The sequence below is a fragment of the Penicillium arizonense genome (assembly GCF_001773325.1).
Source record: "Penicillium arizonense strain CBS 141311 chromosome Unknown PENARI_contig002, whole genome shotgun sequence".
Classification (NCBI taxonomy): domain Eukaryota; kingdom Fungi; phylum Ascomycota; class Eurotiomycetes; order Eurotiales; family Aspergillaceae; genus Penicillium; species Penicillium arizonense.
In genome coordinates this window covers 2,103,452-2,131,228 of record NW_019173279.1, presented here as the reverse complement: position 1 = coordinate 2,131,228, position 27,777 = coordinate 2,103,452, and the positions used below count along the sequence as shown (strand labels likewise).

Here is a 27,777-nt window from a genome sequence, read left to right as displayed (position 1 = left end):
GCATTTATATTTCTCTGCTTTTGTTATTTTCTAGGGACCATCCTTTCAGACATGTAATAAGAAGTTTGCCGATGAGATTTGGCCGAAGTATATACTATATATGTTCACCATCTTAGCTTGTTGAAACTGGAGATACGATGAATGACGCTAGGAAGCTATAGTCAAGGCCAACGAGGTTGTTTAGGTCTGATCTCTCCTCAATGAGAGAGAGATCCTATTTAATGAGGAGCATTTCCTCTGAACTATGCTATACATGGTAGGTTTAATGCTGATCATGAGCTTCATGCTTGGCGAAGCAGGCATTTCATGCCTGGAGATGCCTGGATAAGCCATGAATCTCAACATAGCTGATTGGGTATAGCATTCGATTTACAATGAATTAATAGGTCGACGTCACAAAGCTGCTTATTTCCCACCAATATGAATAGTATGAGCAAGTTACAGGGCTTCCTCTGACCTTAAGCATATATGACGTGTGGTCTCTCCACGGTGATTGTAGTCTACGTCTCTATGGCCGTTTTTGTATACATTCTCGGAAGAGCTCGGATCAAGCTTGAAAACTCCGATATCTCTCGCCTAATTAGATTAAAATCGAAAGACAAAGATCTTAGCTGATCTCTATCCACAAAGAAATCATGATCTGACATGATCTAGCCGATACATGAACTATTGGAGAACCCTGCGGGTGGATGCAAAAGGCCTTAGTGCACTGTAGTGGATCAGTCACACCGACTCGACGTCGAAGAGGCCAGATACTCGACAATAATGTAGCAGTTTGAGCTCACTACGTTGTAGATATTGTAGATAAACTTGAATAAGTTCTCCGTATAGATAGTTGCATCATCCCGAGAACCCGACGTCACCATGGCAGAAGGCGGAGAGTCGAAGCTCCCTGTTGTGTGTTACTTGTCTCCCCGCTCTCCCCAGCCACCTTCTTATCTCCCACACTCTTCGCGTTTTCTCTTTTCTCCCATTCATCTCATTTGGAGCATCTCTGATCCTCTACTTTTTGCTTCAAAAAAGTCCCCATGGCTCCTCCACCTCCCGCAACCTTGCCTCTGGGCGAGAGACTCAAGGCTTTGGCGCAGACCCTGCAGTACGTATCCTTTGATTTGTGTCAAATTGCGACACTTCAATGCCTTGTACCAGTACTAACGACATGTCACGTTGCAGGTTTGCTTGGTTCGTTGGGTAGGTCGACCTGCTAAGCACGCCATGAAGGCCCGAATTCGAGGTCACTAACAATCTCCAGACATGTGACACTGTTGCTCTCGGTCTTCCGCTACACCTTGTCTTGCATCTTCTTCAACTACTACTCCTCCTCCGCCCAGATCGCCTACCGCTTGACTTTCATCTCGGCCGCCGTGACTTATGGAATCGTCGTGTACAAGGGACACTTCGCTCGAGGTGCCCAGGGCACTCCCGTCCAGATTTTCACCAAGCTCCTCTCCGATGAGAATGTGCAATACCTGGGTGAGTGATTGGTGATGCGACGGTGATAATTGAAGCTTACAGGTGCATCAGGAATGGCCCTTGTCTGGCTGTACTCCCGCCAGCTCATCCTGGCTCTCCTCCCCTTCAGCGTGTACTCGGTCTTCCACGTCGCGACCTACAGCCGCATGTATCTGATCCCGACCCTGCAGCCCGCTGCTACCGGCTCCGCTGGCTCTGCCTCTCCTTCATCCCCCTCCAAGCCTGCCGCTAAGCAGTCGCCTCTCGCCGAGACTATTGGCCGATTCATCAAGCAGTACTACGATGCCAGCATGGGTGTTGTCGCTACCCTCGAGATCGCCCTGCTGTTCCGCCTTGTCCTGTCCGCCATCACCTTCTCCAAGGGCAGCTGGGTCCTGTTGGTTGTCTACCTGTCTTTCTTCCGTGCCCGCTACGCCCAGAGCTCCTTCGTTCAGCAGGCTGTCCGTCAGCTCACCGCCCGTGCCGACGCCTCCATCTCCCACCAGAGCACTCCTCCTCAGGCTCGTCAGGCCTGGGAGACTATCAAGGGTGTTGTGCGTCAGGGTTACGAGTTCACCGATATTACCCGCTACATTGGTGGATCTACCGCTGCCAAGAAGCCCCAGTAAATGTCGCAAAAGACATGTGCTAACTATCTTGCTTTCGATCCTGGGAGCTCCCGTTTCCAGGAAGTAACGTGGCTTTGGACAATTGCTAAAGGTGCTGATGCAAATTACGACATTCAGGAAATTATCTTTCCCGTTGTAATGTTCTCCCGTAAGTGATGAACATGGGGATGCAGGTGTATGGGACTTTCACGTCTCAGCTATAGAAAAGATGCGGACGAGGAGGTTACCCGCCATGATGATGCAATACGCAACGACATGTGTTTATTATTCTCTAGAGTTTTGCGATGCATAGTTTCTGTACTTGCTTTTCGCTTGCCAACATATCTCGTCTCGGATTCAATTTACTTATTTCAAGTGCGCAATTATTCTGAAAAGTTCTTCCACAGTTGACAATCCTTCAATCTTTTACGTATTGTTATTCTCCATGCTTTGTATGAGCAAGATAGCAATATCATGATGAATCGTATTCACGGCTACAACTAGAGAATACCTGGAAGAACTGGGGTATATAAGTCCTGAACAGAAAGACAACATCTGGGAGAGCAATATAATAAAAAAGGTGTCAACGACTGCAAACAATCTTCGGATGCTGGCTGTCCATGTTGAAAGAACGCTTTACGTATCTGACGCCGTGAAATTTCATAAGAAAAGCTGAAAGTAAGGGTGATGGTTTGTACGTGTATTTCGGTACTATCTGGTTTGATGTTATGTCCACGCTCTTCCAAACAGAATCCAAAGTATAGTTACCTTCAAAGCCACTCAAAATGAAGTAAATAAATATTGACGCCTCAGGTGTCAACGCCAAGTACTGTGACGAAACCCGTGATTGGGTGCCTCAGGCGGCAATATCGGGCTTGGCGGCGAGAAGCCGATCAGAATTTTGGCTGATCAACCAACTTGCAACCATAATACTCAACTCTTACCTCATTCCTTGTCGCTCCTTCTGTTACCATTATCTCCCAGGGGTGCTACCCTTCCAGTCAATCTCTCAGCACCCCCAGTTTCCCGCCTGGTCCCGACCAACACCGCCCGGGGCTCCAGTTCGGCGTGATATTGCCATGAGCCTGACCTCGCGAGTGGCCGGTCTGTTCTCGCCAACGCCGCCTTCGGACACATCCGCGACACCTTCGGATGAATCCTCCGCCTCGAAATGGGCACATCCAGGTCTCAATGAAATAAGTCACGCCCAGGATAGCGCTACGGCGCTGGTGGAAGAGGAGGAGCCTCGGCCGCCGTATTTACATGTATGATTGTTTCCGACGGCGTCATGATTTGTGCAAGGCTAATATGATTTCGGGCTATAGGCCATGTTGGCTGGTGGTACCGGAGGAACATGCGGTGACATGTTGATGCACTCGTTAGATACCGTCAAGACACGACAACAAGGCGACCCGACGCTTCCTCCCAAATATACATCGATGGGCCAGTCGTATGCAACCATTTACCGCCAAGAGGGATTCTGTCGTGGTTTATATGGTGGTGTGACGCCGGCCCTCCTCGGCTCGTTCCCTGGCACTGTGATTTTCTTTGGTGTATACGAGTACACCAAGCGTTTCATGATCGACTCAGGGATCAATCCCAGCGTTGCATATCTATCCGGTGGTTTCCTGGCAGACTTGGCTGCATCAGTTGTCTATGTACCATCCGAAGTGCTGAAAACACGACTGCAGTTGCAAGGTCGATTCAACAACCCGCATTTCAACTCGGGCTATAACTACCGGAATATGAGCGATGGGTTCCGTTCGATTGTGCGCCAGGAAGGATTATCAGCATTGTTCCACGGATATAAGGCTACCATTTTCCGCGACCTTCCGTTCTCCGCGCTCCAATTCGCATTCTATGAGAAGGAGCAGTCAATGGCTAAAGAATGGGTTGGAAAGCGGGACATTGGGTTAGGGCTGGAGATCTTGACGGCTGCCACTGCCGGCGGCATGGCTGGTGTTATCACCTGTCCGATGGACGTGGTCAAGACACGCATTCAGACCCAGAAACACGTCCCAGAGACCCCGTCCGGCTCTGGCACCAAACACACCGTCGAGCATGTTCCCAAAGAAAGCCCACGCCCACATGCGTCAGCATCTTCACATTCTCATACCTCACGAGCACACTCGCGCCCTATTTCCACATCAGGAGCCTCCACATCAATCTCACCGCCCGGCGCACCGCGCCTCCACACGTCATCTGTGTTCACCGGGCTGAAGATGATCTACCGCACGGAAGGCCTTGCGGGGTGGTTCCGTGGCGTGGGCCCACGCGGTGTGTGGACTAGCATTCAAAGCGGGACTATGCTGGTCATGTACCAGTACCTGCTTAAGCAACTCGAACACCACCAGATCCTGGAAGAACGACTGCATTGAGACATTTCATCTGCATTTCCAGAGCATTTTTCTTTCTTTTTGGGAATGGGGGCGTTTGGATTTACATGTTATGACCCCAGGTGCATTGAGCACCTTGTATACTGTGTGCGTGATAGAATAGACTGGGCTTATAGTCCCCTGTACAATAAATTCTCATTCAACTCTCATAGATCAATACCAATACAAATAATGTCCAGTAAATATAACAAAGTGTAGGGCAGCGAACAAAGAGGACGCGCTAGCGTGTTTTGTTTTGATCGGCGGTAAACAACCTGGAATTACCGATGCACCTCCCCTCCTTGCATCCTCTCTTCTCCCACTCTAACTTCTTTATTTACTTACTCTTATTTGATGCGCATTGGTCCGATATCCTCCCTCGCATCTTGATTCATTGCCATCATGTCATCCGCTCTTCCTTATTTGAAGTCGCTGAAAAAGGGCGACCTGGTCGAGTTCGCCGACTCAACCGACCTGAATGGGTGAGTTTATACCTGTCGCGCAATCGCGAACGTGGTCGCATGGACCAATTTGACTGATTTCTGACTTGTCTGGGGTATAGCGCAAGCGGTCTCAACAAGATGGAGCTTGCCGTTGCGCTTGACAACCACCTGAACGCGAACCGTTCCATCTTCTCAGGTGTCAAGTCGCTCTCTGAATACTACTCGCGCTTGGCCTCGCCGCCGCGTCGGGGATCGCCTGTGAAGCGCGAATCCAAGCCTCAGACTCCTGGTCCTGCGACAAAAACTCCTTCGCGCCGCGCGGCATCGGCCAAGAAGGAAGTCAAAGAACAGAAGGAAGAGCCTAGGTAAGAATGGCAATGTCTTTACATGCATGGAATGCCCCCATTTCGTTGTCGCGCATACTAATCTATGCATTAGTGAGGATGGTGAAGACGTGGCCGCAACCCCAAGTGTGCGCCAGACTGCGCGTCGGATCTCGCGCGCTGCGCCCATCACAGATTTGCAGAGAACTCTACCTATGCCTCCTTCTCCTGCTGTCGTGACAGATGTCATTGACCGCCAGGCCAGCCGGGTTCGTGAGGGGCTTGAGGATGCATGGACTTCGATTGGTGTATTGGACCGGTGCCACGCTGTGCGCGAGGCTCTGAGCAGCCTCAAGGCCATTGAGATTATTGTTCTGCTCCTCGAAGGAGGAAGTGTTGTGAAAGAGATTGTTCCCATCCGCTACCTTACCACGACTCCTCCCGTGCAAGCCGCGCAGATCCCCGCCGTTCCTATCAAAGTCCCTGACCTCTTTGTGCTGCTCACTGGAGCTTTCTGGGCGCCTTTCTCGCTTTGGCTCATCACCTGCCTTCTCCTGCCTCTCACTGCCGCCTATTTCATCAACCTGAGCTGGCAGGCCTCTACCACCGTGCGCCGGACTCGCTCTAGTCCCAACCTTGCTCAATTCGACCCATTGACCTTCAACATTGCCAAGGCGCTGCTGGTGTATATCGTTTTCGGCAACGACTTCAAGTTTTGGGGTGTTTTCAGCACTTTCGCTCTTCGAAAGATCTCAGCTTCTGTTCCTGGCGGAACTTTCGGTCTGTACACCGGGACTGCCGTTGGCGCAATCGGCGCTCTGTACGAGGCCATCCTGAGTCGTTCATAAACAGCATGTGGCTTGTACGTTGCAGGGCTGCACAATGACTCCAATGTATTGCAAATCGAGACAGAAATGCGATCCAGTAGTACTGGTGGCTTGCTTGCGCTGTTCTTATTTGACATTTACCTCTCCCTTTCTCTCTACGCTCTCTACGCTAATCCAGTATTCTTCTGGATTGGTCTCCCTACTGGTTTGATATCCCCTGCTTGAGGGGCTATCACATATCCCTCTTGCCGCTATGTATGCTTTTTTGATTGTTTGTGTTATTGTTCTCGAGGCTTGTCTTTTTTTGGTTTTATGCGTCCAAGTTTAGTTCTTGGGTATGGATGATGCGATATGCGATACTGGGTTTCTTTCTTCAACCTCGTTTTCTCTCTTTCTTGGTGTCTTGTTCAAGCCAGAGGAAGGCGCCCTCGGTGTTGTGTCTGGTTGTGGTTATTTGATTACTTTTTTGGGAGTTCCTCTTCCTTTTTTTTAATGACCGATTTGTGTTTCAAGTCTTAACATTGGGTATCAGAGAGTAATATAAGTAAAGCTGAAATGGTCATTTCATCGTTCACGCTCATGATCGTCTCTTCAGCCTCGTCGCCAACTCCACCGTAAACAACACCGGCACAGATGTCTCAACTTCCACCTTGTCCGCGCGGATATGGTTGCTCGTGGATATTTGTCCTCCAATCTCAGTATGCCATTTCTCGACATCCCACTCAAAGCCTTTGGTCGTGATCGAAGCAGGCGCGGAAAGCGGAATAATCCCAATATTCTCCTCAAAGAAATACTTCGGCTCATCCCCTTCACCCCGCTTCCGCTTCTTCGGCGACTCGGATGTAATATTCGCCCGTCTCGTCGCAGGCGTGTGGATTATATTCTTCCCAGTTTGAATAATGAACGTAATACTCTCCTCAGAAACAAGGTAAAGGTTTCCACCGGCAGCCGGCTTGGCGCTGGAACCCGTGGATTTGCTTTTGCTTTCGTTCTCGCGGATCGTGCATTGCGTCTGGGTCATCATGTATAAATGGTGGACTTGGGAGAAGGCCTGGTCAACACGGCCGCCGAGACCGCCCAGGATTACAATTTCCAGGGGTGAGTCCTTTGATTGAACGGGTGGCGTAGGAGATGGATCTTTGCTTGTGCTGCCGTTTGCTTTGACTGAGTCGTTTGGGACACGAGGAGAGGCAATGATCTCTGCTGCGTGTGCGTTGAGGTATTTTAGACATTTGGTGAAGTCTGTTGAGTATTGGTCTGGGTCTTCTATGATTGATACTCCGAGTTTCTCGTAGTGTTCTCGTACTGATGGTCGGATAGAGTCCAAGTCGCCGATTATGGCGTTGGGGGGCTGTATCCTCTGGTTAGAGTTATATCTTGGCTGGGCGGTGCAGTGCTGCTGTTTCGATTGGGAATATCTTCCCGAGCGAATTTCCAGTTCGGAGATACTGCAAGGTAGATTTTATAGAATAGATAAATCTCACATCATTAGATTCGGTTCCATTCAATTTCATCATGTCGTACACTCGATTGGCGCCTCCATCGGCACAAACGATATAAGACGCTGAAGTAGGGTCAGCATATCTTCTCTTAACAGATAGATTGCCCTATGGATTTCCATGTTATACTCACCATATTGGCTTAATACTCCGAATGCGTTCTCGTTGATTGGCTGATTGAGGATGAGCAGAGCGTACGGAGACGGACTCCCTGACACACGGAAGAAGCGACTAGGATCCCACTCCATTGAAAGAGAAGTACCAGATTGGATCTAAAAGTCAAGGTAGGTGTTCGTGAAAGAGTCCGAAGTGACGATATAATTATGAGCCCCGGTGGAACGTGACTGGCTGACCGAGCACGATCCTCAGGCCGAAATCCACATCCAACTTCTTCCGCGCTTCGACTTCCCCGATCCCCTCAACACCTTCTTGGAGGACCTCTCGATTCTCACACAATGTTCCGTCCCGCCGCTCGAGCGCTCGCCCGCGCGCCTGCTGTCGCATCCCGTACCCCGGCGACCAGCCGATTCATAAGCACCGGTCCGACCAAGTCGAGAAGCTGGAAGAACACCGTCGTCCGGCTGGGCTTGGCTGGTGGTGCTATCTACTACTATAACACGAGCAGTGTCTTCTCCGAGGAGCCGAAGTGTATGTCTCGCCGATTGGGTTGCCCTTGTTTCTCGTTACCGAGGGTTACAAACCGCGACAATCCTGTCAACGCCAATGGTATCTCCGGATGACCAATCGTCGCTAACTCTTCTGTCATCGCATTCTAGTCTCTCTCCTCTCTTCCAAAAAGCAAAATGGCGATGATGCCACCTCCCAGACCCTCGACTCCATTACTCCTAAGATCCGTCAAGAACGCGCCGCCGCGCAAGCGTCCGAGCCTGCCGCTTTGGAAGGTGGTTTGAACGCCCAGGAGCTTCAGGAAGAGGCTGGCCAGGAGGCCGCATTCAACCCGGAGACTGGCGAAATCAACTGGGACTGCCCGTGCCTCGGTGGCATGGCCCACGGGCCATGCGGAGAGAACTTCAAGGCTGCGTTCAGCTGCTTCGTCTACTCCGAGGAGGAGCCCAAGGGCATTGACTGCATTGAGAAGTTCAAGTATGTTGTGCTGGTATATTTGACGGTGACGTTTATTTACTAACGATCTTCCAGGGCCATGCAAGATTGCTTCCGTGAATACCCCGATGTCTACGGTGCGGAACTGGAAGACGACGACGAGCCCCAGGGCGACGCTCCAGCCCCCTCCGAACAGACCCCCATCGCCGCCGAGGTTGATACCGCCTCTCACCATGACGAGAAGCAAACCCCCGCCAAGGACGTCAACACCCAAGTGAAGGCCGAGACTGCCGCCCAGGGTGAGAACACCGAGGGCGACTCCCTCGTCCCCAAGGCTGCGTTCGATGCCGAGGATAAGAACGAGTCCAGCAAAGCTTAGAGCTGAACTCTCCTTGAAAACCTGCATTCTGTTTGACGCCACCCTTCCCCCGAGGCAATCTACCTGTCTCTCTCTGTAATGCACATCAGGGACAGGGATTGGAGTTTTGTATTATATAGACCCTTCTGCCATCTCTCCATATCCCGTTTTGATCCGTTGATGCATGCATCCCTCTGATATTTCAGCATATCCATTCCCCGATCTGCGCGCTCCCATTTGTTCCTGATATTTCCTCTCTGTCAATGTGTAACTATGTGTATTGGTATGCTTCACGCTGTTGTCCGCTGGACAAACAAAAGAACGAGGGGAAATAGAATAGACTTGTTGCATTATAACCTATACTCCGTATATTCTTTTGCATGTTACATTCGGAGAAAGCGGTATTTTGTTCCTATTTCAAAGGTACCCAATAGCCGTTTCGATAGATCATAGCATTACTATATACAACCTTTATTCACATTAAACTGGCATTCAGCCATCACAGCCTGTGCTTGCCTGTCCGCCAGCGATATAAAAAATAAAACCCGCTCCTCCAATCCAAAGAACCCAAGATTAAAACACCCATCCATCTATACTTCCTGACGCTTCGAAGGACTATTAGTCCCCTGTTCACGCTCAAGGGTATACTCCGTCGTAACACGAATAGCCATATCACGCTGGGGGGCAGCCTGTTCAGGCTGCCCAGCGGCAGGCGAAACAACCCTCTCGCTGTCAAGGATATACTCCTGACTCCCATCACGGCTCAGCTTCGTCGTATTCAAAACACTATCGAGCTCGAAATTCCCACTCCTCCTCGGGCGGGAAGTAACGAAAGTCTTCGTCTTCCCGGACGCCCTCGACCCAAACGCATTATACCCGTCGCCGTGGTAGTACGGGGATTTGGAGTTCTTCTGGTTTGACGAGCCCAGCCAGCGTGAGTTGCGGAAGAGTGGCTTGATTCCTGGGAGGGAGACGACAATTGCCGCGACAAAGCATTCTCGGTCGGCCCAGCCTAGGGCTATTGGGAGGTTTGTGATTGAGGTGAGGGAGTAGTAGGCTCGGAGGACTGTGCAGATCATGATGAAGATTCCCGATGAGAACATTACCACTAGGATTAGTTTGCGTTGGAGGGGAACTTGGAGTTTGGCGAGGATTGGGATAGGAATGAGCATTATGCAGAGGTCCGATCTGGTTGGATGGGTTAGGGCTTTGGTTGAGTAGAAGAGGACTGGGGGAGAGCTTACAGCACGTTAAAGACGGCGATCACGATGTATAATGGGCCTCTGAGAGTGCAGTTGTCTATAGATTCAGTAAGCTTGGGTGTTTTCTCTTGTCTTGACAGGACTGGTGAGAATTACCTCCGGGATAGGGCTTGATTTGCCAGTTCCGTTCGACTGGTGCGCACAGACAGATGTGTGTCAAGAGACATGCAAGCCAGGTCACCACGCAGAACCCTCCTGCTGCCGTGACGAGATGACGGTACCAGATTCCTTGTCTGTCATGTGTGAGATGGGGAAACAGATAGTCATAGATGGTTATTGACATACGTGAGCTTCCAGTAGAGACAAAGAAGAACTCCTTTCAAACACCAAATATAGCAAATATACCATATCCAGTTCATGAACGCCAACTTGGATCCAAGGATCATGTCGTGCATTTTGCTATCTGGGACTAGCATGGCTGTCTTGTCGTCTAACCCAATGTTGTTGCCAAATAGCCCTGATTAGATGTCAGTCTTTGGAGTCATCATGGAGCCACCGTCTGTTCGTACCTAGTAGATATATGATGATGGTCTGCATAGTCCAAAATATCTGTTGTAACAGTGTCAGAACAAAATCACTTATCACAATTGAGTAAAGTCTGACGTACCATTCCAGCAACTGCGAAAGCATCATCAAGTCGGAGCCCACGAATACCTCCCGTGGTCAACCTGGCATATAACCGGACAATCAGAAAGACCATCCCAATGCCATATTCTGTGAAAGTCTCAACGGTCAAGGCATCGGCCGACATGGTGGCTGTTCAAACGAACGACTATATCAATTGATCAAAGGAGTTGCCTTTGACAGAGATGAATATAACAAGGTCCATAAAAAAAGAGAAAGGAGTGATATTAGTATCAACTAGGGCGATACTGTCAGCGGGATCGCCGTAACTGATAAATCGAGGTGGGCAACTCGGTACCTCAATCACGCTGCCTCCGAGATCTACTCGATAGAAGAGTGGTAGTTTAGGAGACACGTCCCTTGTGAACGATCGAGCTTCTAGCCCCCTGGTCCGAGGAACTGGTCACTGGAACAAAATTCTAACAACATACAGTACACTTGATGGGGCTGTTCTGCACACTAGTGAAGGGTAATTCTCCAACTGAAAAATCCGCCAGTTTGGCCCCGAATTTAGCCCACAGACTAGTTAGTATGAGGCAGGCAAGAGGCAAATGCCGGAGCAGGATCTGACTATCTTCGTCTGTCCGGAATGAGGATTCCGATCCGTGGGGCTTCTGATTCGAGAAGTGGAAAGGCCTGTTTCAGACAGAAATTGGCAGGTTGATCGCCCTTCTGTCAGACTCAAAGACAGACACGGCTGTGGAGACCCTGCTGCAAGTAGATAGCCACTGACAGCTTCCGGGATTTGCCATCTACAGAGTCCATACATGGGATGATTCATATTTGGTCCAGGCGGTTCTCAGCCGTCTTCTGTCTGTACATGACACATCTATAACGTTGAAAAAATGGCCAAAGTTGCTTTGATTACAGGAGGAGGTAGGACCATCCTCATGTATGTGTATCCATGAATAAAGATACTAACACCTAATGATATAGCAAGTGGAATGGGCTTAGCAGTAACAAAAGCCCTATCCGCACGCAACGACTGGCACATTCACATCCTTGACATTGACGAAGAGCGCGGAACCCAGACAGCAAAGGAAGTACCGAGAACAACATTCCATCGCGCAAATGTGACCAAATACAGCGATCTTGCAGCAGCATTTCAAACCGCGTTCTTGGAAAATGGAAGTCTGGATTTTGTATTCGCCAACGCCGGAGTCATTGAGCGGACCAACTTCTACGCCACACACTCAGAGACTGGCAAGGATGTATCCCCTCCACCAGAGCCAGATCTGCTCTCAATCGATGCCGATTTAAAGGGGGTCGTCCTAACCTCTTATCTGGCTCAGCACTATTTCCGCCATTCGCCCCATGGGGGCAAGGGTTCTAGCCTGGTGATGACCGCTAGCTGTGGTGGACTATATCCATCTTTTTATTCGCCCTTGTATTCTGCAGCCAAATGTGAGACTCTTGTTCCCTGTTCCTGGTGTCTCATACTATCATATGTTGTTGTCGATATGATCTATCAGCTCTTATCATATCATTCTAACCCTACAGTACTACGGTAAACCTCTCAGCCTAAGCTAACACCCTCTTCTACTCTAGTCGGCGTTGTCGGTTTCATGCGCTCTATCGCCCAGCACTTCGCAGCAGGTGGAACCCGCGTCAACGCTATCTGCCCGGGAATCGTCCGAACCAACCTCGTCGACTCAAACGGCTGGGATAGTTTCCCACCGGGCCGGTTCATCGAAGTGGAAACGATCGCCCGTGTGGTTCTCCAGCTCGTGGACGGGGGTGAACCCGCGGGCCAAGGGTTGACAGATTCTTCGGGCTCGCATCTGCCCCTTTCCGAATTGTATGGAGTCGCAGTGGAGATGTCGGATAGCGGGTTATACTTCCGTGATCAGCATGCTTTCTGCGATGATGGGATGCGGGAGGTCATGGCGGCGACAGACGTCGGAAACCAGGTGGGTGCTATTCTGAATGCTGATTGACCCTCTTTGCTTGCGGCATTTGGTCGGTTTTGGCATGGCTTGGGGGGCATATGTACTTAGTCAGGTCGGGCATTACATGTAGTTTAGCAGACTAATGGGGTCGCATCAAATTTTACGAATCCTTCAGCATGTCTCCTTCTGTATTGGGTGCTTGGCAGTCTCGTAGCCTTTTACTGTACTCTCCATCCATGGATGATTCCCGTCTTTATCCATGGATGGAAGCGGGACTATCCGAGTATTTCCGTGACGGTACAATACGAGAAGTCAACATGTTAAAGAGTTATCCCTGGAAAAAAAGATCCTACTCCCTCGAACTTCGATCTGGGGTATATGATTTGAAAATCGAAGCTTTTTGCCCCAGTGGCATGATAGTATCCATGTTATGCACCTTAGTCACCAAAATATCAACTAAACCCCGATCGGAAGGAATTCGGAATTCGGAATTTTCGGTCAACTTCCTTGCATTTCCCATACCAAGTATTTTTTTTGGCCCCCAATTGCACTCGGAGTAAATTTAGGCTTTGCTCCACGGGTCAGCCAAAGGCGTTTAACCGGCGCCAAGGTTGTTGCAGGATAATCTGTATGCCGCACATGGAAACAAAGATACAATTTGCACAATCACATGGGTCAAGTGGCCCAAACGCAACGCAATGTTCAACCCGATATCTCAGAGCCGATCGATAGCTTGCGTTCTACAGTTGACAGAAATCATGGTACACGGGCCGTACGGGGCGAGCGTCCCTTGTGGAGTAAAGCTTGGACAGCTCCAGTCTATCCCAATACTGTATAAGTTACGAAGTGCAGATCCTCAAGGTGGACAGGGGCGAAACGGGTGGATACTGTGCGAGATTGCACGAGCGGCAAGAAACATGTCTTATGATAGATGAGAGCTCACACTTACACTAGAGCAGACGTTAGACCCACACGGAACAGAATGCTGCTGCCACAAATGAAGAAAAATATATTGTTGGCTGAGTACAGTAAGATCAATTGATTGAACGACGATCCCGGTGGAGCCTATTTGTACTTGTGGCGGCTAGTGAAGTAGGGCATCGGTAGTCTCGGGCGAGACATCACTCTTCCCCGGTCTTATGGGATTGCCTCCGGCAGCTGGGAATCTTCGCCATGCATCATGCGGAACAAAGGTTCCCAAACAGTTATGGCTCGCTTAGTGATGTGGCCATTCCCGGGTTCGGGCATTGGGTAGTAGATCAGTTTCTCGGCTGAGCACTCTAATAGTTCACCTGCCATGCCAGTGGAGTCTTCTAAAAAGGTTTCGTAGGCGTTGAGAATGGTCTGCACAGGGGTGAGACTGAGTGGAAGGGCTGGTGTTAGTACTCTGTGGTGCTTTTTGAGGAGCGCAGAACTTACCATTCAAGAGTGACGGCTTCAATCATCTCAGGCGGGACAATAGGTGTGTTCACGATCCCCGGCATGACACAGTTAATGAGAATATTTTCTTTCTGCTTCAGCAAAGGCGCAACGCCGCGGATGAAATGGTTGACTGAAGCCTTGGTGCCGCAGTATACCGGATAGGACTGGTGAGGAAAAACGCCACCAATGCTTCCTGTTACAACAATGCGACCTCCAGGCTGTGGGTTATGGCGCATGAAATGGACTGCCAATTGAGTCCCATACACAACGCCTTTGTAATTGATGTCCACGACAGAGAGATCAGGGGGTGCTGGGATGTCATCGACGCCGTTTTTCTTCGAGTCGTAAATATAGATGGACGAAGTATCAACAATGCCGGCGTTGGCGCATAGCGCATCAATGTGACCCCAAAGTTGATACACGGCGCGAAACACCTCTGCAAGTTGTGCATAGTTTGAGACATCTGCGGGAAAGAAGCGGGCTCTCTCTTGAGGGAGTTCTTTGAGGACGGCCTCGCCGGCCTCTCGGCGTCGGCCTACACAGGCGACTTTCCATCCTTTTTTGCAGAGGTCTTTGACAAGGTCAATTCCCATGCCAGACTGTAGTGTTCTGTGGGTCAGTGATTTCTAGCGGGCTGTGCGTGCATATTCATTGTACTGACAGTGGCACCGGTGACGATTGCAACGCGGGCTTCTATGTGTGAGCCCATTGTATCGGAGAAGTGATAGTGTTGGATAGTCGGTGGAATTGATTGAAAACGACGAGAATATCAGGCAAGGCTATTACCAGATCGTCGGGTGCTCACGACTCAATTATCTGACCGCAGGGCTTGAATCCTGAATCATAGTCTATCATTCTAGTCAATCTAGTGCAAGCAGATCCCTAATCCCGGCCGGTTGTTACTGGAATCGGAATTAGTCTAACGCCTTTCAGTTCCCGTCTGAACAGGAATAAAGTGGGACACTTTCCACATTGCTTATTGGCCAAACTCAAGTAAACCCTAGCTCAGGCCGTCGTATCATGGCGCACGCTATTGCCTGCGGTGTTTGCCATGTGTTTCCAAGTGCATTGAAAGACCCATCTAGCCGATAGAAGCTTATTATGGAAGCCGTCTAAGAGTATTTTCCTCTTCTTTCCCTCTTCCTAATCGACTATTTCCTTGTTCTGCTTCACTATGGCTGTCGACGCAGAAAAGGACCCGGTGCAGGAAACTGGCTCTGCAACAGATGCGCCTAGCTCGCCTTCTACTGTTGCCAATGACAATGGTCCTGCTGGGCCGGCTGAGCCGGTCGTCACTTTGAAGACATGGATTGTCTGTTCGGTAAGCGCTTCTGGTCAGTTATCTGGCATTGATGCTAATCAATCATGGCCTACATAGATTCTGTCTTGCGGTTACGGCCTCTCCTTCTGGCCTGTTCCCGTCGTGGCTGCAATTGGCACGATGATCTCTGCTGATATGGGTGACCCGACTGGGTACATTTGGTTTGTTCCTGTGCGCACCACTTCAAGCAGTCCCACGGAACAAATGCTGATGCAATTTTAGGCATGGACTATTTCCATCACCTGTGCTTTCTTGATATTGTATGTTCTGGCCTAATCCCTGTTGTCGTTCAATACTCATGATAGTATACAGTGGTCCGAACACTGATCTTCTGGGTCGGCGGTGGTTCTTGGTTCTGGGCAACTTGGTAAGGTCCAGTTGTATAGAGCAGAAGATGCGTTCTAACGGGTCCTAGGTATGCTTCGTTGGTCACATCGTGGTAGCATCAGCCAAAACCACAAACCAAGTTATTGCTGGCCTTGTAATCTCCGGATTTGGCGGCGCAAACTGTCAGGTAAGAAATATCCCAGTATCTAGGGTTCTGAACCCAGCTAACAACAGCCTAGATGGCAGCATTCGCCTTACCAGAGCTCCTCCCAAACAAATGGAGACACATCGGCGTCGTGATAGCCGACTTCACTGTCTACATCGCTGTCATCGTAGCACCAGTGACAGCCCGGTACGGCTACGAGATGGGAAACTGGTCCTGGAACTTCTGGGGCGTGGCCATCTTCCAAGGTCTATCGTTCTTCGGTCTTCTGTTCCTCTACCACCCACCAAAGCACCCGTAAGCAACCATTCCACGGGATCCGACAAGTCAAAAGTGACACAAGCTAACATCCAACCCAGCCTCGGAATCCCATACAAAGAAGCTTTCAAATCCCTCGACTACCTCGGGGCCTTCCTCTTCATCGGCGGCGCAGTCCCCTTCCTAATGGGCATCGTCTGGGCAGGCGTCTACGAGTCAAATGACGCACACGTCGTGGCACCGCTAGTAGTCGGCGCCGTCGTGCTAATCTGCTTCGCGCTGTGGGAGAACTTCGGCAAGCTCAAATATCCACTTACGCCAACCTATGTCTTCGCCAGTTCGTGGGGTAGGGATTTCACTGCTCCCGTCATTGCATTGGGTGTTGTCAATATGTTCTATTATTCTTCGAGTATTCTATGGCCGCAGATGATCACTGCGTTCTATACGAATGGCGGTGCGGACTGGAAGTATTCTGTTATTCTGTCTTTGCCCCAAGGCTTCGCTATCTTCTTCGGTGCTATCTTGCTTACGCTTTTCGGTAGCAAGTTGAGGCATTGGCAGTGGCAGCTTACTGGGTCTGTTTTTGTTATGGTTGTTTTTGGGTCTTTGTTGGGTATTGTTACGCCCACTAATAAGGGGACTATGATTGCTTTTATTTTCCTCTCTCAGACCGGCTTTGGTTGGGCTCTTTATTTGAGTATTGCTATTACGCAGATGGGTGTTGAGCATAAGAATTTGGGAGTTAGTGGCGGTATTTCTGGGTGTATCCGGTTTGCTGCTGGTGCTGGTATGTCTAACCCTTACTCGTCTTTGATTGTGTCTGCTATACTAACTTGAATCTTCCACAGTCGCGACTTCGATCTATCAAACTGTCTACAGCAACACCCTCAGCAAGTATACAGCGATCTACGTCCCTTCTGCTGCCATCTCTGCCGGTCTCCCCGAGTCAAAGGTCACAGATCTTATGACTGCAGTAGCCCAAGGCGCCTCTGCATTAAAATCTTATAGTCCAGCCGTGGCTGCAGCTGCAGAGGCAGCTCTCGGCCAAGCCTACTGCAAAGCTATCTTGTAAGTACCAACTCTTCCGTGGCATGAAGCCTCCACAAGTGAGCCCCGATTTCTAACCATATCTCCTAGTGTCGTTGCCATGGTCTCAATGGCCTTTGGTATCTTTGGTCTTGGAGCTTGTCTGTGCTGCAAGGATGTCGATTCAAAGATGACCAACAAGGTAAGATATAACGTTCTCTGTGTTTGGATTGTGATCATTTCTAATACTTGCTCTCTTTAGATCGAGGTTTACCTTGAGAACACGGATCTCTCAGACCGGAACAAGTACCACTAGATTATCCTGCTGGGATAGCAAACATGTCTTGAGCTCCGTGCGATGCAATATTCAATACAGGTGAATAAAGCAAGCAACGAGAATGTTACAAATGACGGAACCACAATGCCGGTAGCACGTACCTGGGCGAAAGAGAAAGGTTACCTGGGAAAGAAACAGTTTATAGAGACTTCTACACAAAATAACGTACCTGATTCGGCCTAATGAACATAATACTCTCGTTTATATACCAGTCTATCAAACTCACAATCTCAAAAAAGGGCAGTCAAATTGGAGCATATTCTCTGCTATTAAGTAATAGAGATCCTGCTTAACGAGGGGGGCTTGGTCTAGTGCATACATAACAGAACTGATTTCCTGTTTCCATGTCAGGTCATATCCTATTCTTCCACCTTCCACCATCAAATTCCACCACTGTCGTCCGAATCAACAGTACTTGCCATCATCCACGAAATCCATCCATGGAGATTTTCTTTATCATGAAAATGGCCATTTCCGGAGAATCTGTATGAAGGAAGGTATGGGAAACCCGGCTCGATCCAGCGTGGGTCGTCGCCACGGAGCTGGGTAATCGATAGCTATGGGAGTGTGTGAAAGCGATCTCGATTGCAATCGCGACAGGAGCAAAACCATGATTTGTTGACAAAGGGAGGAACGGAGTATGGTGCCTTTCTGTCAAATGGCATTGCGCCCTCGTACTCTCCTCGTAAAACCACGTATACCATTGATTCAACGCTCAATCTCGGGTCAAGATTTCACACCCGCAGTCAACGGCCGTCGGTTGATAACACTGGCACAGACACAGACACAGGGACTGCTGTGTATAATGTGGAGCAATACATCCATCCGAGTCCAGGCACGGTATGGCATATTCAATAAACCTGTTGGAGTGTCTGTGGGCAAATAGACCTCGGTCCAGACAGTGCAGTATTCATTACCAGTTGACATCGCTGAGCTGGAGTTTGCGAGAACGGAATGCAGAGCGGTTGGCGCCGGCTTTGTCCATTCGCTGGCTGGTCGGGGTGCGCTTTTCCTGGGTTGCTTCGGCAGGCTCAGGCTCGTTTGATGCCTCGTAGTTCAGGACTAGATTCTTGATGCGTTGCTGCTCTTCTCGGTCCGCTTGTTGTTGGCTTCGCATGGCGATGGCGAATGTTGAGTCTGATGGGAGATCGATGGTTCGGGTCTGGATATTGTGAGTTTCCTATACACACTTGCACGGCGAGCCTGTGTGTATGTAAAGACTTACCTGTTGCTTGTTGCCCTTCTTCGTCATAAGCGAGAATGCCATTGTCTTCGGTGCAACTGGGACAGCAGGAACAGGCTCAGGGCTCGAATCGCTAGGCAAGTTCTCCCGGGGAGGCCGTTTCATGGGCAAGGGGATATCGAAAACGGTCTTGCGTTCGAACCGTCTGGAATCCAAACTCTCGGCCATCATCTTCTCGAACTCGCGATCGAATTCAGCCTCGGTGGCAGGGTCCCGCTCCTCCTCTTGGCGGGTGACAATGATCTGCTCGTCTTCGGATTCACTTTCGCTCTCGTCATTCGCCTCCTGGTTGGGTCCGGAGGCCTGGGATTCGTTAAAAAAATGGGTTCCTTGCGAGTGAGCTGGGGGTGAGCTCACCTCTGCTTCATCACTAGATTCCTGCTCTTCATCAATGTCAGGGATTGCATCTTCCTCGAAACCCTCATCAGACGAACTGCTCTCCGCTTCCTCTTCCTCAACTTCTGCTTCCACCGGTCTCTCCGAATCCTGCACGTTGTAGTTCTGAGCAACAGCCTCGCTGAAAATTCTAGTCGCTTCTTCTGCATCTGTGGCAAGCTTCCACTGTGGGCGGATAGAAGAGAATGTATCCTGAACAAGGAAGTCCACATCCATGGGCAGTGGGTCCTTGGTGAACAGGTAGTACTGGAAGAACGAAAGGAAGAAATCCAGTTTCTTCTTAGCTGAGCCACGATCAAAGCAGTGGCCACATGTATCGAGAAGTGTACATGCCAAGCGCAGACGGAAATAGTCGTCTGGCAAGTCGAGCATGGTGATTCTTCCAGGAGCCGGGGTACCACCTTCATGACCAAAGGTGATAATGCGATACAGCGTGTCAAAAATGACTGGAGAATCAATCATCTTGTAGTTGTAAAGCTCACCCAGGTACTTGACTTCCGCAATGCGCTTCTGATTAAACTTGAAGTCGTTCTGCTCGAGGCCAAGTGTGATCTGCTCCAGAATGTTGTCGATTATTCCGATCACGAAATCTTGGTGGTACCGGTACAAGGCACTGGCGAGAATTGCCAAAAGATGGATACTGCCATATTTGACCTTGACTGGTTTGCTGAACACGCGTTCCAGGATTTCGACAACCTCCTGCTCCTCCCAGTGAAGTTTGCGAATGGACTTCAGAATTTTGGTGTAATTGCGCTTGTTCATATCTAGGTAGATCAATCGGCGGATGTACTGCTCCATGGGGGTACGTTCCTTCTGCTGGATGGCAGGGCGTGGTGGCGGGTCCACATAGTAGATGGCATTCTCGATGACCATACGCTCCTGTTGAGCCAGATGTTGCACGGCCTTCTTGCGGCTCAGAGTCTCAAGGAAAGATGCCATTCGGGGCGCTGTCTCCGGGTTGCGCAGCAAGTAACGGCCGCAGTTCTCGAGCAGATTTCCGATGATCTCAATGTTCATGCGTGAGAAGTCGTCAAGCGAAACCTTGAAACAATGGAAGATGATATGCTCTGGAACCACGCCGAATTTTGTCAGTTCGGCTAAATAGCGCACATTGCCCATGCGTACTTGGCCAAGGAACTCCTTCGCTTTGCGCCGCTGCAGACTTCTGAACTCCTCATCAAGATAGGTGGTAATTCCTTGCGGGATATCTGGAAGGTACTGTCCAAGTGTTGCGACCAGCCGAGAATATAACGGCAAAAGATCAACGCGGCCCTTGGGGATATCCGACACAGCTTTGACCAGTCTGTTCCGTGATGCCTTCGAGTTGACCCAGCAAAAGTCCAGAGCGAATTGATCGACTTGGTCCTTTGTCTGCAGCTCCGAAAGCTTGGCCAAAAGAGAATCCACCTGGGCGCCCACGGTCTTACTCGCGATTGCAGTCGATTGATCATCCGCCTCGGCAGCGGACTTCTCATTCGAAGGCTCTATCGAGTCATTAGTATCGCCGTCAGTCTTCTTTCCAGCCTCTTCTGCATCACTCTTCTTTTTCTTGCCATCTTCCAACAACACCGCCGGCACCTTCCCCTTCAAGTCAACTAGATTTTCGTAAAAGCGTCTCTCTTCTTCGTCTTCCCAGATTCCGGCTCCTTCGCCCTGGCCGCGCAGGTAATCAGCGGTCTTCACAAGGCCGATCCCACCATTAGCCGAAGCATCGGTGGTCTCTTTCTCAGCAAGATCGGGCATCTCGGTCCCCAGGGCCTCACATAGCACCTGAGTATTGGCCACGAGCTTCTCCAGGGACTTGCTCTGCTTTTCAAAGTTGGCTTGACGGTCCTCAAAGATCTCGCCGCTCTTCACGTATGCTTCAGCATTGCGGCGGTTCTGCGCTGCCAGTGCTCTCTGATCCCGAACCACATGCGCCTTCACATCATCAAGGTACCGATTCAAAATGTTTCTGAACCGCTGCTGGGTTTTCTCGGGGATCAGAGGTGGATCAGCTTCGGTATTTGGTTCGCCGTTGCTCTCGGTCTGGGCATCGGCGCTGGAAGTCGTAGCACCATCCGCCTCGACAGTCTTCCTGCCATCTTCTGCGAGCTTCGAGCCGACAATATCCCAGCTGAAACTCTTTACGAATAGCACAGCAAGCGGCAGATTTGTATGGTCGCGGTCATGTCCGAGCAATTCCTTCAGAACCTCCAACGGGAACGGCTCAGCCTGCTTGTCCTGGTCCTTCGTTCCAGCAGCCGGCGATTTCGCCTTGAGCGGCGTGTCTGAGGGCTTGCCACCGATCCCAACGACGCCATCCTTGCCCTTCGCGCCCAGATCCTCAGGCCGCTCGACGTCATCCAGGGTCTTGAGAACATTAACCAGCCAAAGCTCCGTGATAACTCTGAGAAGAACGCGATGACGAGACAATCGGTCCTTCTCTTCCCGTTCGCGGATTTCCTGAGTCAAAGCCTTCAACTGTGCTTTATCCGGTGTGCTCAGACCCCGGCCGAGCAGCCAACCAATCTGTCGCGTAAACTCCCATGGTCCGAAACGCTGATGCAGCGCGCTGACAACTTCCACCCCTGCGGCGATTTCTCCGGGCGATTTGAGCTTGCACAGACCTTCATAGCAGGCGGAGATGATCTCGGAAAGGTACTTGTGGAGCGAAAGGGTGCGGATGTCAGCGAGGAAAGTGGAAAGGGCGGAGGCACTGATTCCGGTCCGAAGACGTTTAATGAAGGCGGTGTTCTTTTTCAGCGCTGAGTCGAGTGATTTGCTCGTGGTGAATACATCTGCGTTGGTGTTAGTCTCTGTATCATTTCGGACATGGGGCGGGACCGCGAGGCAGTTCCAGTTCCATCCTCATCGTCACCACCATCACCAGAGAGGAGTTGCTCGTACCGGATTCGCCTGCCCAGGCTCGCTCATTTAGGTCGCGGAGCTCCCCTGTGAGGACATGTTAGTTTTTGCGGGGGTGAGTCTTGGGTCTGGATTCTGTACTTTTCCGCTGGCGGTCCATCTTCTGTGTGTCCACAGGTTCAATCGTGGGGTCCTTTCTGAATGTCCGAAAGGAATGCGCTTAGGTGACTGAAATGCCACATTGGGGAATGGAGAATGTAGAGAGGAGAAAAGCAATCCAGAGCTTCAGATAGAAAGCTGGAGAAGCCCGAGTTCCAAGTTCCAAGTTCCAAGGCGGTGCGGAGGTGAATCGCGGACTTTTTGCTTATCCAACTTGTGCGATAACGTTACTTCATCTCTTCTTTTAGTCAACCCTGGAGGACATTCATGGACATAGTATACGAATATGCATTCTGTTAGCTTTTACTTCAATCTGACTGCTACAAATACCCCAGACAAATCTCAATCCCAATCCTAATCTGACCCCCACTTCCGCACCGAAAGGACGATCCCAGCACTAAGCACAAGCACAAGCACAAGTATCCATCGTTTCAGATCCCAATCCCAAGACCTACTTAATCCCCACTATGAGCCTCCGTAAAGCCCATCTCCCTCCCCTGCTCCGATCCGAGCAACCGTTCCTGCTGCTGATGCTTCTGATCCTGGCTACTCCAGCTCTGCCGACGATCAAACGTCGGCTTCCATTCATCCCGATTCAAATTGGGCGACTCTCGTTTCTCGGAGGAGTCGAGGTTTCGAGATGCAGGGAGAATGGCAATTTCCTCCCTGTGCATTTCTTCGAATGGATTGTATTCTTCGTGTGAGGGCATGGTGGGTGGGATCGATGGTGGTAGACAGGTAGATGGACGGAGTAGACGGTAGATGGTAGATGGTAGATGGTAGATGGTAGAATATGATGTGAGGCGACGGTAGTATGTAAGAGTTATCTCGTTCGTTTGTAGTAACTTATAGCTCAACCCGAGATATGATATCAGATGTATGATAAAGACTCCCTAACACAGCTCATAACTTATAGCCTCTTATATGCCCTCCTAGTGAGGGGTATGCAAAGTGCAGTCTAGTTGAGTGGCGCGGTATTTGAGATCCCGGGAGATAAGGGACTTGTAGAACGACCTCGTCCAGGGTAATAGAGAGAAGTATTTCCTCTGTGATCGAATGGGCGATATCCGATAGGGGTGATTTACAGTATGACGTGAGGTGGCGATGGAATACACTATCCCGACAAATAGAGCGGCTATGATTCGGTTTGTGTGGAAAGGTTGTTGATTGCATTTTTAAATTATGACAGCATTGACGGGTAGCTTTTCAATGTTGTGTTGGTACTTCAATTGACATGGTGACCTTGATGGTGATGGTGTTAATGACAATGGCATGAACCCTGCAGCGAGGATCTGCTGTGTCACTTCACTGCTAGGTGCTACAGGAACTCATGTTTATCACATGAATGTGTTAACTTATTATACAGAGTACATGTATGTACCAAGTTTGCATATGATTTACGTACTAGTACTTACACTCCTCTCCTACTTCCAAAGACCAAGTTATAATAGTGACACACTGAAATTGACGAGCTAGCATACAGGTCATGATTGCGTTCAACCATCGAAAAGCAGACCCAGGAAATGGCAAAAACCAACGAGGCAGAGGCAGAGGGTAAGGTACAAGTATAGTCCGCAAGGTACGCGTGACATGAGAGTCGACTGTCCAGAGACAGATACACAAATGAAGCTCGCAAAAGATCTTTCCAAACAAGAAAGAGGCAGGTGCAACACACAATGAGAGCTAGTATAAGCAAGAGTGTGAGGACCCTGCAAAGCAAACAAAGCAGTCGACTTCAAAAAGCATCGTTGGAAACCAAGTTTTGGCTCTATAAGGCCCACCAGAAGCCAAGCCGATATACAGGCGCTTTTGGGACACCACGTATCGTACAAGACAAGTCGATACTGAGAACAAAAAAAAAAGAGAAATACCCCAAAAAGCAGCAGAGCGAAGAGGGAAAAGAACAAGAATAATCAATTAAAATCAGGGTATGCCTCACGCCACGCTATGCGAGTCACCCTAGTCAAGCAGACCGGGGTGACAAAGAATCACTGCAAATATGTACTGAGAAAGCCCATCCGATGACGGAAAGACATTGAGCCTTTGGGTCAATGACTCATTTGGGCTTGCGCCAGAAGTATTGCTGATGAGATGTTAGTCAGGATCTGAAGTTGCAAATATTCATGGAGGGACATGGATGGTACTCACCTTGTGCTGCTTCCGACAGTTACGCAGCCCGGGCTTCCGAAGATCATTCACCACAGCGGACCGTCTCATCACGTCGTCATCCTCGTCAGGGATGTAATAGTATTCACTCTCGAGGGGCTTGCCTGCTGCATCCTTTCCTTCACGGGCAACTCTTCCGATGAACTTGGTCGTTTCGAGGATGGTGCGAATCTCAGACTTCGATGGGCCAGAGACGTTCGCATGGCTGGATCGCCAATACGCAGGAGGCAGGTTGTTCAGGATGGTAGAGAAGGGTGTCGACGAGAGGCGGGAGAAAGCCAGTTGGTTGGCAGCATGGTTTCGAACTCGCTCGAACCGTTCATCGGTGTACTGGGGCTTGGCATCGGGAGTATCGTGTTCCTGATTCTCGTGGGCTTTGGCAGGCTGTCTGGGAGACCGGGTGGGCTGGAGGGGCTGGGCTGGCAGCAAGCTGCGCGGGGAGCGAGCAGTCCGAACGGGTGAATCACCTGCACGGAAAGACGCCATACGGGGAAGGAGGTTCTCGCCAAATGGACCGAAGGAGTGGACAATAGGGTCGTTCTCCTCGTCATTGTCGGAGAATTCCTCAGATCTACTGTGGTCGCTGAACTCACTCGCGTGCGAGGTATTGAGAATGGCAGTGGCACGACGGGCACTCTGGGAGGTCACACCAGTGACAGTGTTGTGACGCTTCAATGGGGATGGCTCATCTTCGAAGACAACAACATCGACGCGAGAACGGGAAGGTGTGAAGATAGGTGAGGATGGGGGAATGGGACGCTGGACAGCAGGCGACGGAGACACAGGTGAAGCCAGACGCTGACGTTCCAGCAGTGGACTTTCCTGTAGTTCTCGCCGAGACTGGCGTCTCTGGGTTGGTGTGGCTTCATCACTGGTCTGTTCCGAGTCGGTGGACGGGCAGTCCCTCCTGTCACCGCGAGGCCATTGGACCAGGACGCGAGCATCATGAACATCGATCATGATATCCGCATCTTTAATGTCCGACGTGAAGGTCTTTCCCTTGGCTAGGTCATATTTCCTCCCTTGGCAGTGGATCTTGATACCATTCCATCCCATGCACACGATCTCAACCCTATCCCGATCGAACGGGTTCGGAGCAGGCTTATATGTAGCCTTGACATGAACACGAGAGATCATGCGGCTGGCAGCGAGTTGGTGATGGCACGAGACACTGGACCGACCCATCAGGATAGGCTCCCCATTCTCCAACAGCATTATCGAGGGCACGGCAGACAGGGGAGCCCGTTCGAGGGCAGCGGAAAAAGACCGTGGCAGCGAAGGCCGGGAGGCAGCGACGCCAGGAGGGGGAGACGACGACATTATATGAGTCGATGAGGTCGGGACTGGCGTGGGATAGGTCGAGACTTCGGGTTCGCGTGCTACACGTTTGTGAGGCCGAGGAAGGGAGGGTGATGAGCTCAAAGGCTCAAAGGCAGGCAGCAACGCCGCTGGACGTTTCATGCCGGCGGCTTGAGCAGCAATGCTACTCTTGAATGGAGAAGACTCCATGATATTTAGTGGGACGAAGTCGTCACGAGCTCACACTCACGAAAAAAACCCAGAGTCGTGGTCGAGGACCCGCGTCACCGCGTGTTGTATGAACAGAGAGAAAGACCTAGAGGATTATAGGAAGAGACGTAAAAGACGTCAAGGCCTCCCCTAAAGAAAAGGGTGTGGGTGGGAGGAAAGGAATTGGTCAAGGAGAAAGGAGGAGAAGCATTGAAGAAAAAGGTAGGTGTGTGGTGGTGGAATGCCCTGGGGCGGAGCGTCTCGTCCCTGCGCGGAAATGCACGCTTACAGCCCGAGACGCGTTCGATAGGCGCCCACGACACTCCACTCTTAATTCGCGATTATAATTAATTATATAGGTAATTGAGATATGCATTTCTAATAAATTATAGAAAAAAACGTGAAAGGGCGCGACTTGGAGGGTTGTTTTGCTATAATTCAAAGTGTCAACTCTATACACTTCGAAATGACAAAGCGCGTCCGCGTCTCAAGTCACGTGTCCGTGACCTCACGCGAGTTTTGGTAGCTACGGTCACCGCAGGAATGGGTATTCTCTCATGTCCAACATAGTTAACATTGTTAAGTATGTATGTCAAAGATCAGACATGACCATATCCCAACTCTTGAACATAGATGGCCTAGTCAGATCCTTCAGTACTAGTGGCACCTAGGTATTGAACAAAACCCAGACGACTATACAATTAGCACAGAACCACAAAACCCCACTGCTGTCACGAAATGGACATCCGACCACCCAGTCGCGTTTCTCCCAGCCCCCAATTGAGCTGATTCACTTCCCAGCCAACATAATTTGGTACGTGATTGGTCTAGAAAGTTCTCTTCTCCGATTGCCAGAAAGGAAATATAAGCGGTTAGGAGCTGGAAAAACACTTGTTTTTTCTTGGGTTTTCCAAGGTGGGGCCTCGGGTAGTTTTCGTTTTTGATGTCATGTGTTTTGGTGCAATTCAAACACTGTTTCCACGAGATCTTAAGCTCTGCAGTAGTTGTAACAATTATCCTCTAGCTGATGATCTTGAGATGGAGGTATAGGGCACACATATGACTTTGTAGCACATTGAACGCCTTGTACGTTTGAACACATGGTCCGGGGGTCAAGATGAGCTTGTTCACGAAGATATATATATGGACGGTATAGAAGCTTGAACCCTGATTTTCTGCAAATATTATAGAAACAACTAGAACAAGAACCAAGGATGAATAGATTAATTACTGTTGTCAATAACTTCTTGTATGATCTCTGATATAACTATGCATTTTTATAGCTTTCTGTGGGGATATGCACTACATCGCATCACTGTAGGTGATCTATCACAAACCATATCACCAAGCATTCGCCACCACAGGTAATAATTGGCTACTCCCTAACATTAGACGACCGTGCATAATCATTGTTGGACGGTATGTGCTTGTCAAATATCAGACTCGCTGGCTTCTAGATTATACATGGTTGGTTTTATGGACATGGTTGACTATAGAGGTATGCATCCGTACAAAACACTCATGATAGATACTACCAAGTAGCAATGTATGAAAACAAGAAAATGAGATTGTGAAATGAATGCATAAAAGAAAAACGCTCATTCAAAAATAAGGCAGTAGATCTCGCTAGGACTAGGCCACCCTCATGTATGCTGGGTGTCAGCCTAAGTCAAGTGGCTGGCTGACCACCCACCCACTGTTACAGAACCAGCTGCAGTCCCTAGTCCATTCTCCAGTGTCAGCCACCGCTTCAATTTAACCTTCACCCTCACCACCCCCAATCCCTCGACACAGTGACAAAACCCAAAGAGAGAAAAGAAGAGCAGAAAGATCCAAAGCTCTGACGACCAACCGAAGACAAAGGAACGAAGAGATAGATTT

At 49.9% G+C, this 27,777-nt stretch overlaps 11 protein-coding genes across 11 annotated transcripts; 6 read left to right on the top strand and 5 right to left on the bottom strand.

Annotated features, from left to right (window-relative positions):
* Positions 1-1,028: 1,028 nt before the first annotated feature.
* Positions 1,029-2,081, top strand: PENARI_c002G08955 (uncharacterized protein; the record flags this gene model as incomplete). The annotated part of the gene is made up of 4 exons (XM_022627766.1): positions 1,029-1,096; positions 1,174-1,191; positions 1,253-1,473; positions 1,525-2,081. The coding sequence occupies 4 exons, from the start codon at positions 1,029-1,031 to the stop codon at positions 2,079-2,081; spliced, it is 864 nt and encodes a 287-aa protein (XP_022492574.1).
* A 666-nt stretch (positions 2,082-2,747) lies between these two features.
* Positions 2,748-4,438, top strand: PENARI_c002G11834 (putative mitochondrial carrier protein; the record flags this gene model as incomplete). Its single annotated transcript, XM_022627949.1, has 3 exons — positions 2,748-2,754; positions 2,874-3,325; positions 3,386-4,438. 3 exons carry the CDS (start codon positions 2,748-2,750, stop codon positions 4,436-4,438), a joined length of 1,512 nt encoding a protein of 503 aa, XP_022492632.1.
* Positions 4,439-4,837: 399 nt separating this feature from the next.
* On the top strand, positions 4,838-6,049 carry PENARI_c002G04970 (uncharacterized protein; the record flags this gene model as incomplete). The annotated part of the gene is made up of 3 exons (XM_022627479.1): positions 4,838-4,917; positions 4,998-5,243; positions 5,317-6,049. 3 exons carry the CDS (start codon positions 4,838-4,840, stop codon positions 6,047-6,049), a joined length of 1,059 nt encoding a protein of 352 aa, XP_022492496.1.
* A 556-nt stretch (positions 6,050-6,605) lies between these two features.
* PENARI_c002G12501 (thiamine diphosphokinase) lies at positions 6,606-7,775 on the bottom strand (the record flags this gene model as incomplete). Its single annotated transcript, XM_022627993.1, has 3 exons — positions 6,606-7,379; positions 7,513-7,592; positions 7,661-7,775. 3 exons carry the CDS (start codon positions 7,773-7,775, stop codon positions 6,606-6,608), a joined length of 969 nt encoding a protein of 322 aa, XP_022492866.1.
* Positions 7,776-7,982: 207 nt separating this feature from the next.
* PENARI_c002G07769 (coiled-coil-helix-coiled-coil-helix domain-containing protein) lies at positions 7,983-8,968 on the top strand (the record flags this gene model as incomplete). Its single annotated transcript, XM_022627675.1, has 3 exons — positions 7,983-8,175; positions 8,304-8,631; positions 8,686-8,968. The coding sequence occupies 3 exons, from the start codon at positions 7,983-7,985 to the stop codon at positions 8,966-8,968; spliced, it is 804 nt and encodes a 267-aa protein (XP_022492449.1).
* A 569-nt stretch (positions 8,969-9,537) lies between these two features.
* Positions 9,538-10,960, bottom strand: PENARI_c002G05386 (uncharacterized protein; the record flags this gene model as incomplete). Its single annotated transcript, XM_022627513.1, has 6 exons — positions 9,538-10,135; positions 10,192-10,246; positions 10,306-10,442; positions 10,495-10,666; positions 10,719-10,758; positions 10,817-10,960. The coding sequence occupies 6 exons, from the start codon at positions 10,958-10,960 to the stop codon at positions 9,538-9,540; spliced, it is 1,146 nt and encodes a 381-aa protein (XP_022492711.1).
* Positions 10,961-11,678: 718 nt separating this feature from the next.
* On the top strand, positions 11,679-12,770 carry PENARI_c002G00737 (uncharacterized protein; the record flags this gene model as incomplete). Its single annotated transcript, XM_022627189.1, has 3 exons — positions 11,679-11,709; positions 11,770-12,237; positions 12,382-12,770. The coding sequence occupies 3 exons, from the start codon at positions 11,679-11,681 to the stop codon at positions 12,768-12,770; spliced, it is 888 nt and encodes a 295-aa protein (XP_022492871.1).
* A 1,089-nt stretch (positions 12,771-13,859) lies between these two features.
* Positions 13,860-14,853, bottom strand: PENARI_c002G10769 (SDR family oxidoreductase; the record flags this gene model as incomplete). The annotated part of the gene is made up of 3 exons (XM_022627873.1): positions 13,860-14,082; positions 14,142-14,743; positions 14,806-14,853. The coding sequence occupies 3 exons, from the start codon at positions 14,851-14,853 to the stop codon at positions 13,860-13,862; spliced, it is 873 nt and encodes a 290-aa protein (XP_022493013.1).
* A 465-nt stretch (positions 14,854-15,318) lies between these two features.
* Positions 15,319-17,555, top strand: PENARI_c002G07515 (uncharacterized protein; the record flags this gene model as incomplete). Its single annotated transcript, XM_022627649.1, has 10 exons — positions 15,319-15,465; positions 15,523-15,636; positions 15,688-15,725; positions 15,778-15,832; positions 15,881-15,979; positions 16,032-16,252; positions 16,315-17,000; positions 17,062-17,281; positions 17,351-17,441; positions 17,502-17,555. The coding sequence occupies 10 exons, from the start codon at positions 15,319-15,321 to the stop codon at positions 17,553-17,555; spliced, it is 1,725 nt and encodes a 574-aa protein (XP_022492193.1).
* Positions 17,556-18,489: 934 nt separating this feature from the next.
* PENARI_c002G03619 (regulator of nonsense transcripts 2) lies at positions 18,490-22,931 on the bottom strand (the record flags this gene model as incomplete). The annotated part of the gene is made up of 5 exons (XM_022627379.1): positions 18,490-18,738; positions 18,802-19,122; positions 19,177-21,995; positions 22,105-22,149; positions 22,688-22,931. 5 exons carry the CDS (start codon positions 22,929-22,931, stop codon positions 18,490-18,492), a joined length of 3,678 nt encoding a protein of 1,225 aa, XP_022492660.1.
* Positions 22,932-24,277: 1,346 nt separating this feature from the next.
* On the bottom strand, positions 24,278-25,896 carry fhdA (putative transcription factor Tos4; the record flags this gene model as incomplete). Its single annotated transcript, XM_022627222.1, has 2 exons — positions 24,278-24,304; positions 24,370-25,896. 2 exons carry the CDS (start codon positions 25,894-25,896, stop codon positions 24,278-24,280), a joined length of 1,554 nt encoding a protein of 517 aa, XP_022492640.1.
* Positions 25,897-27,777: the final 1,881 nt, after the last annotated feature.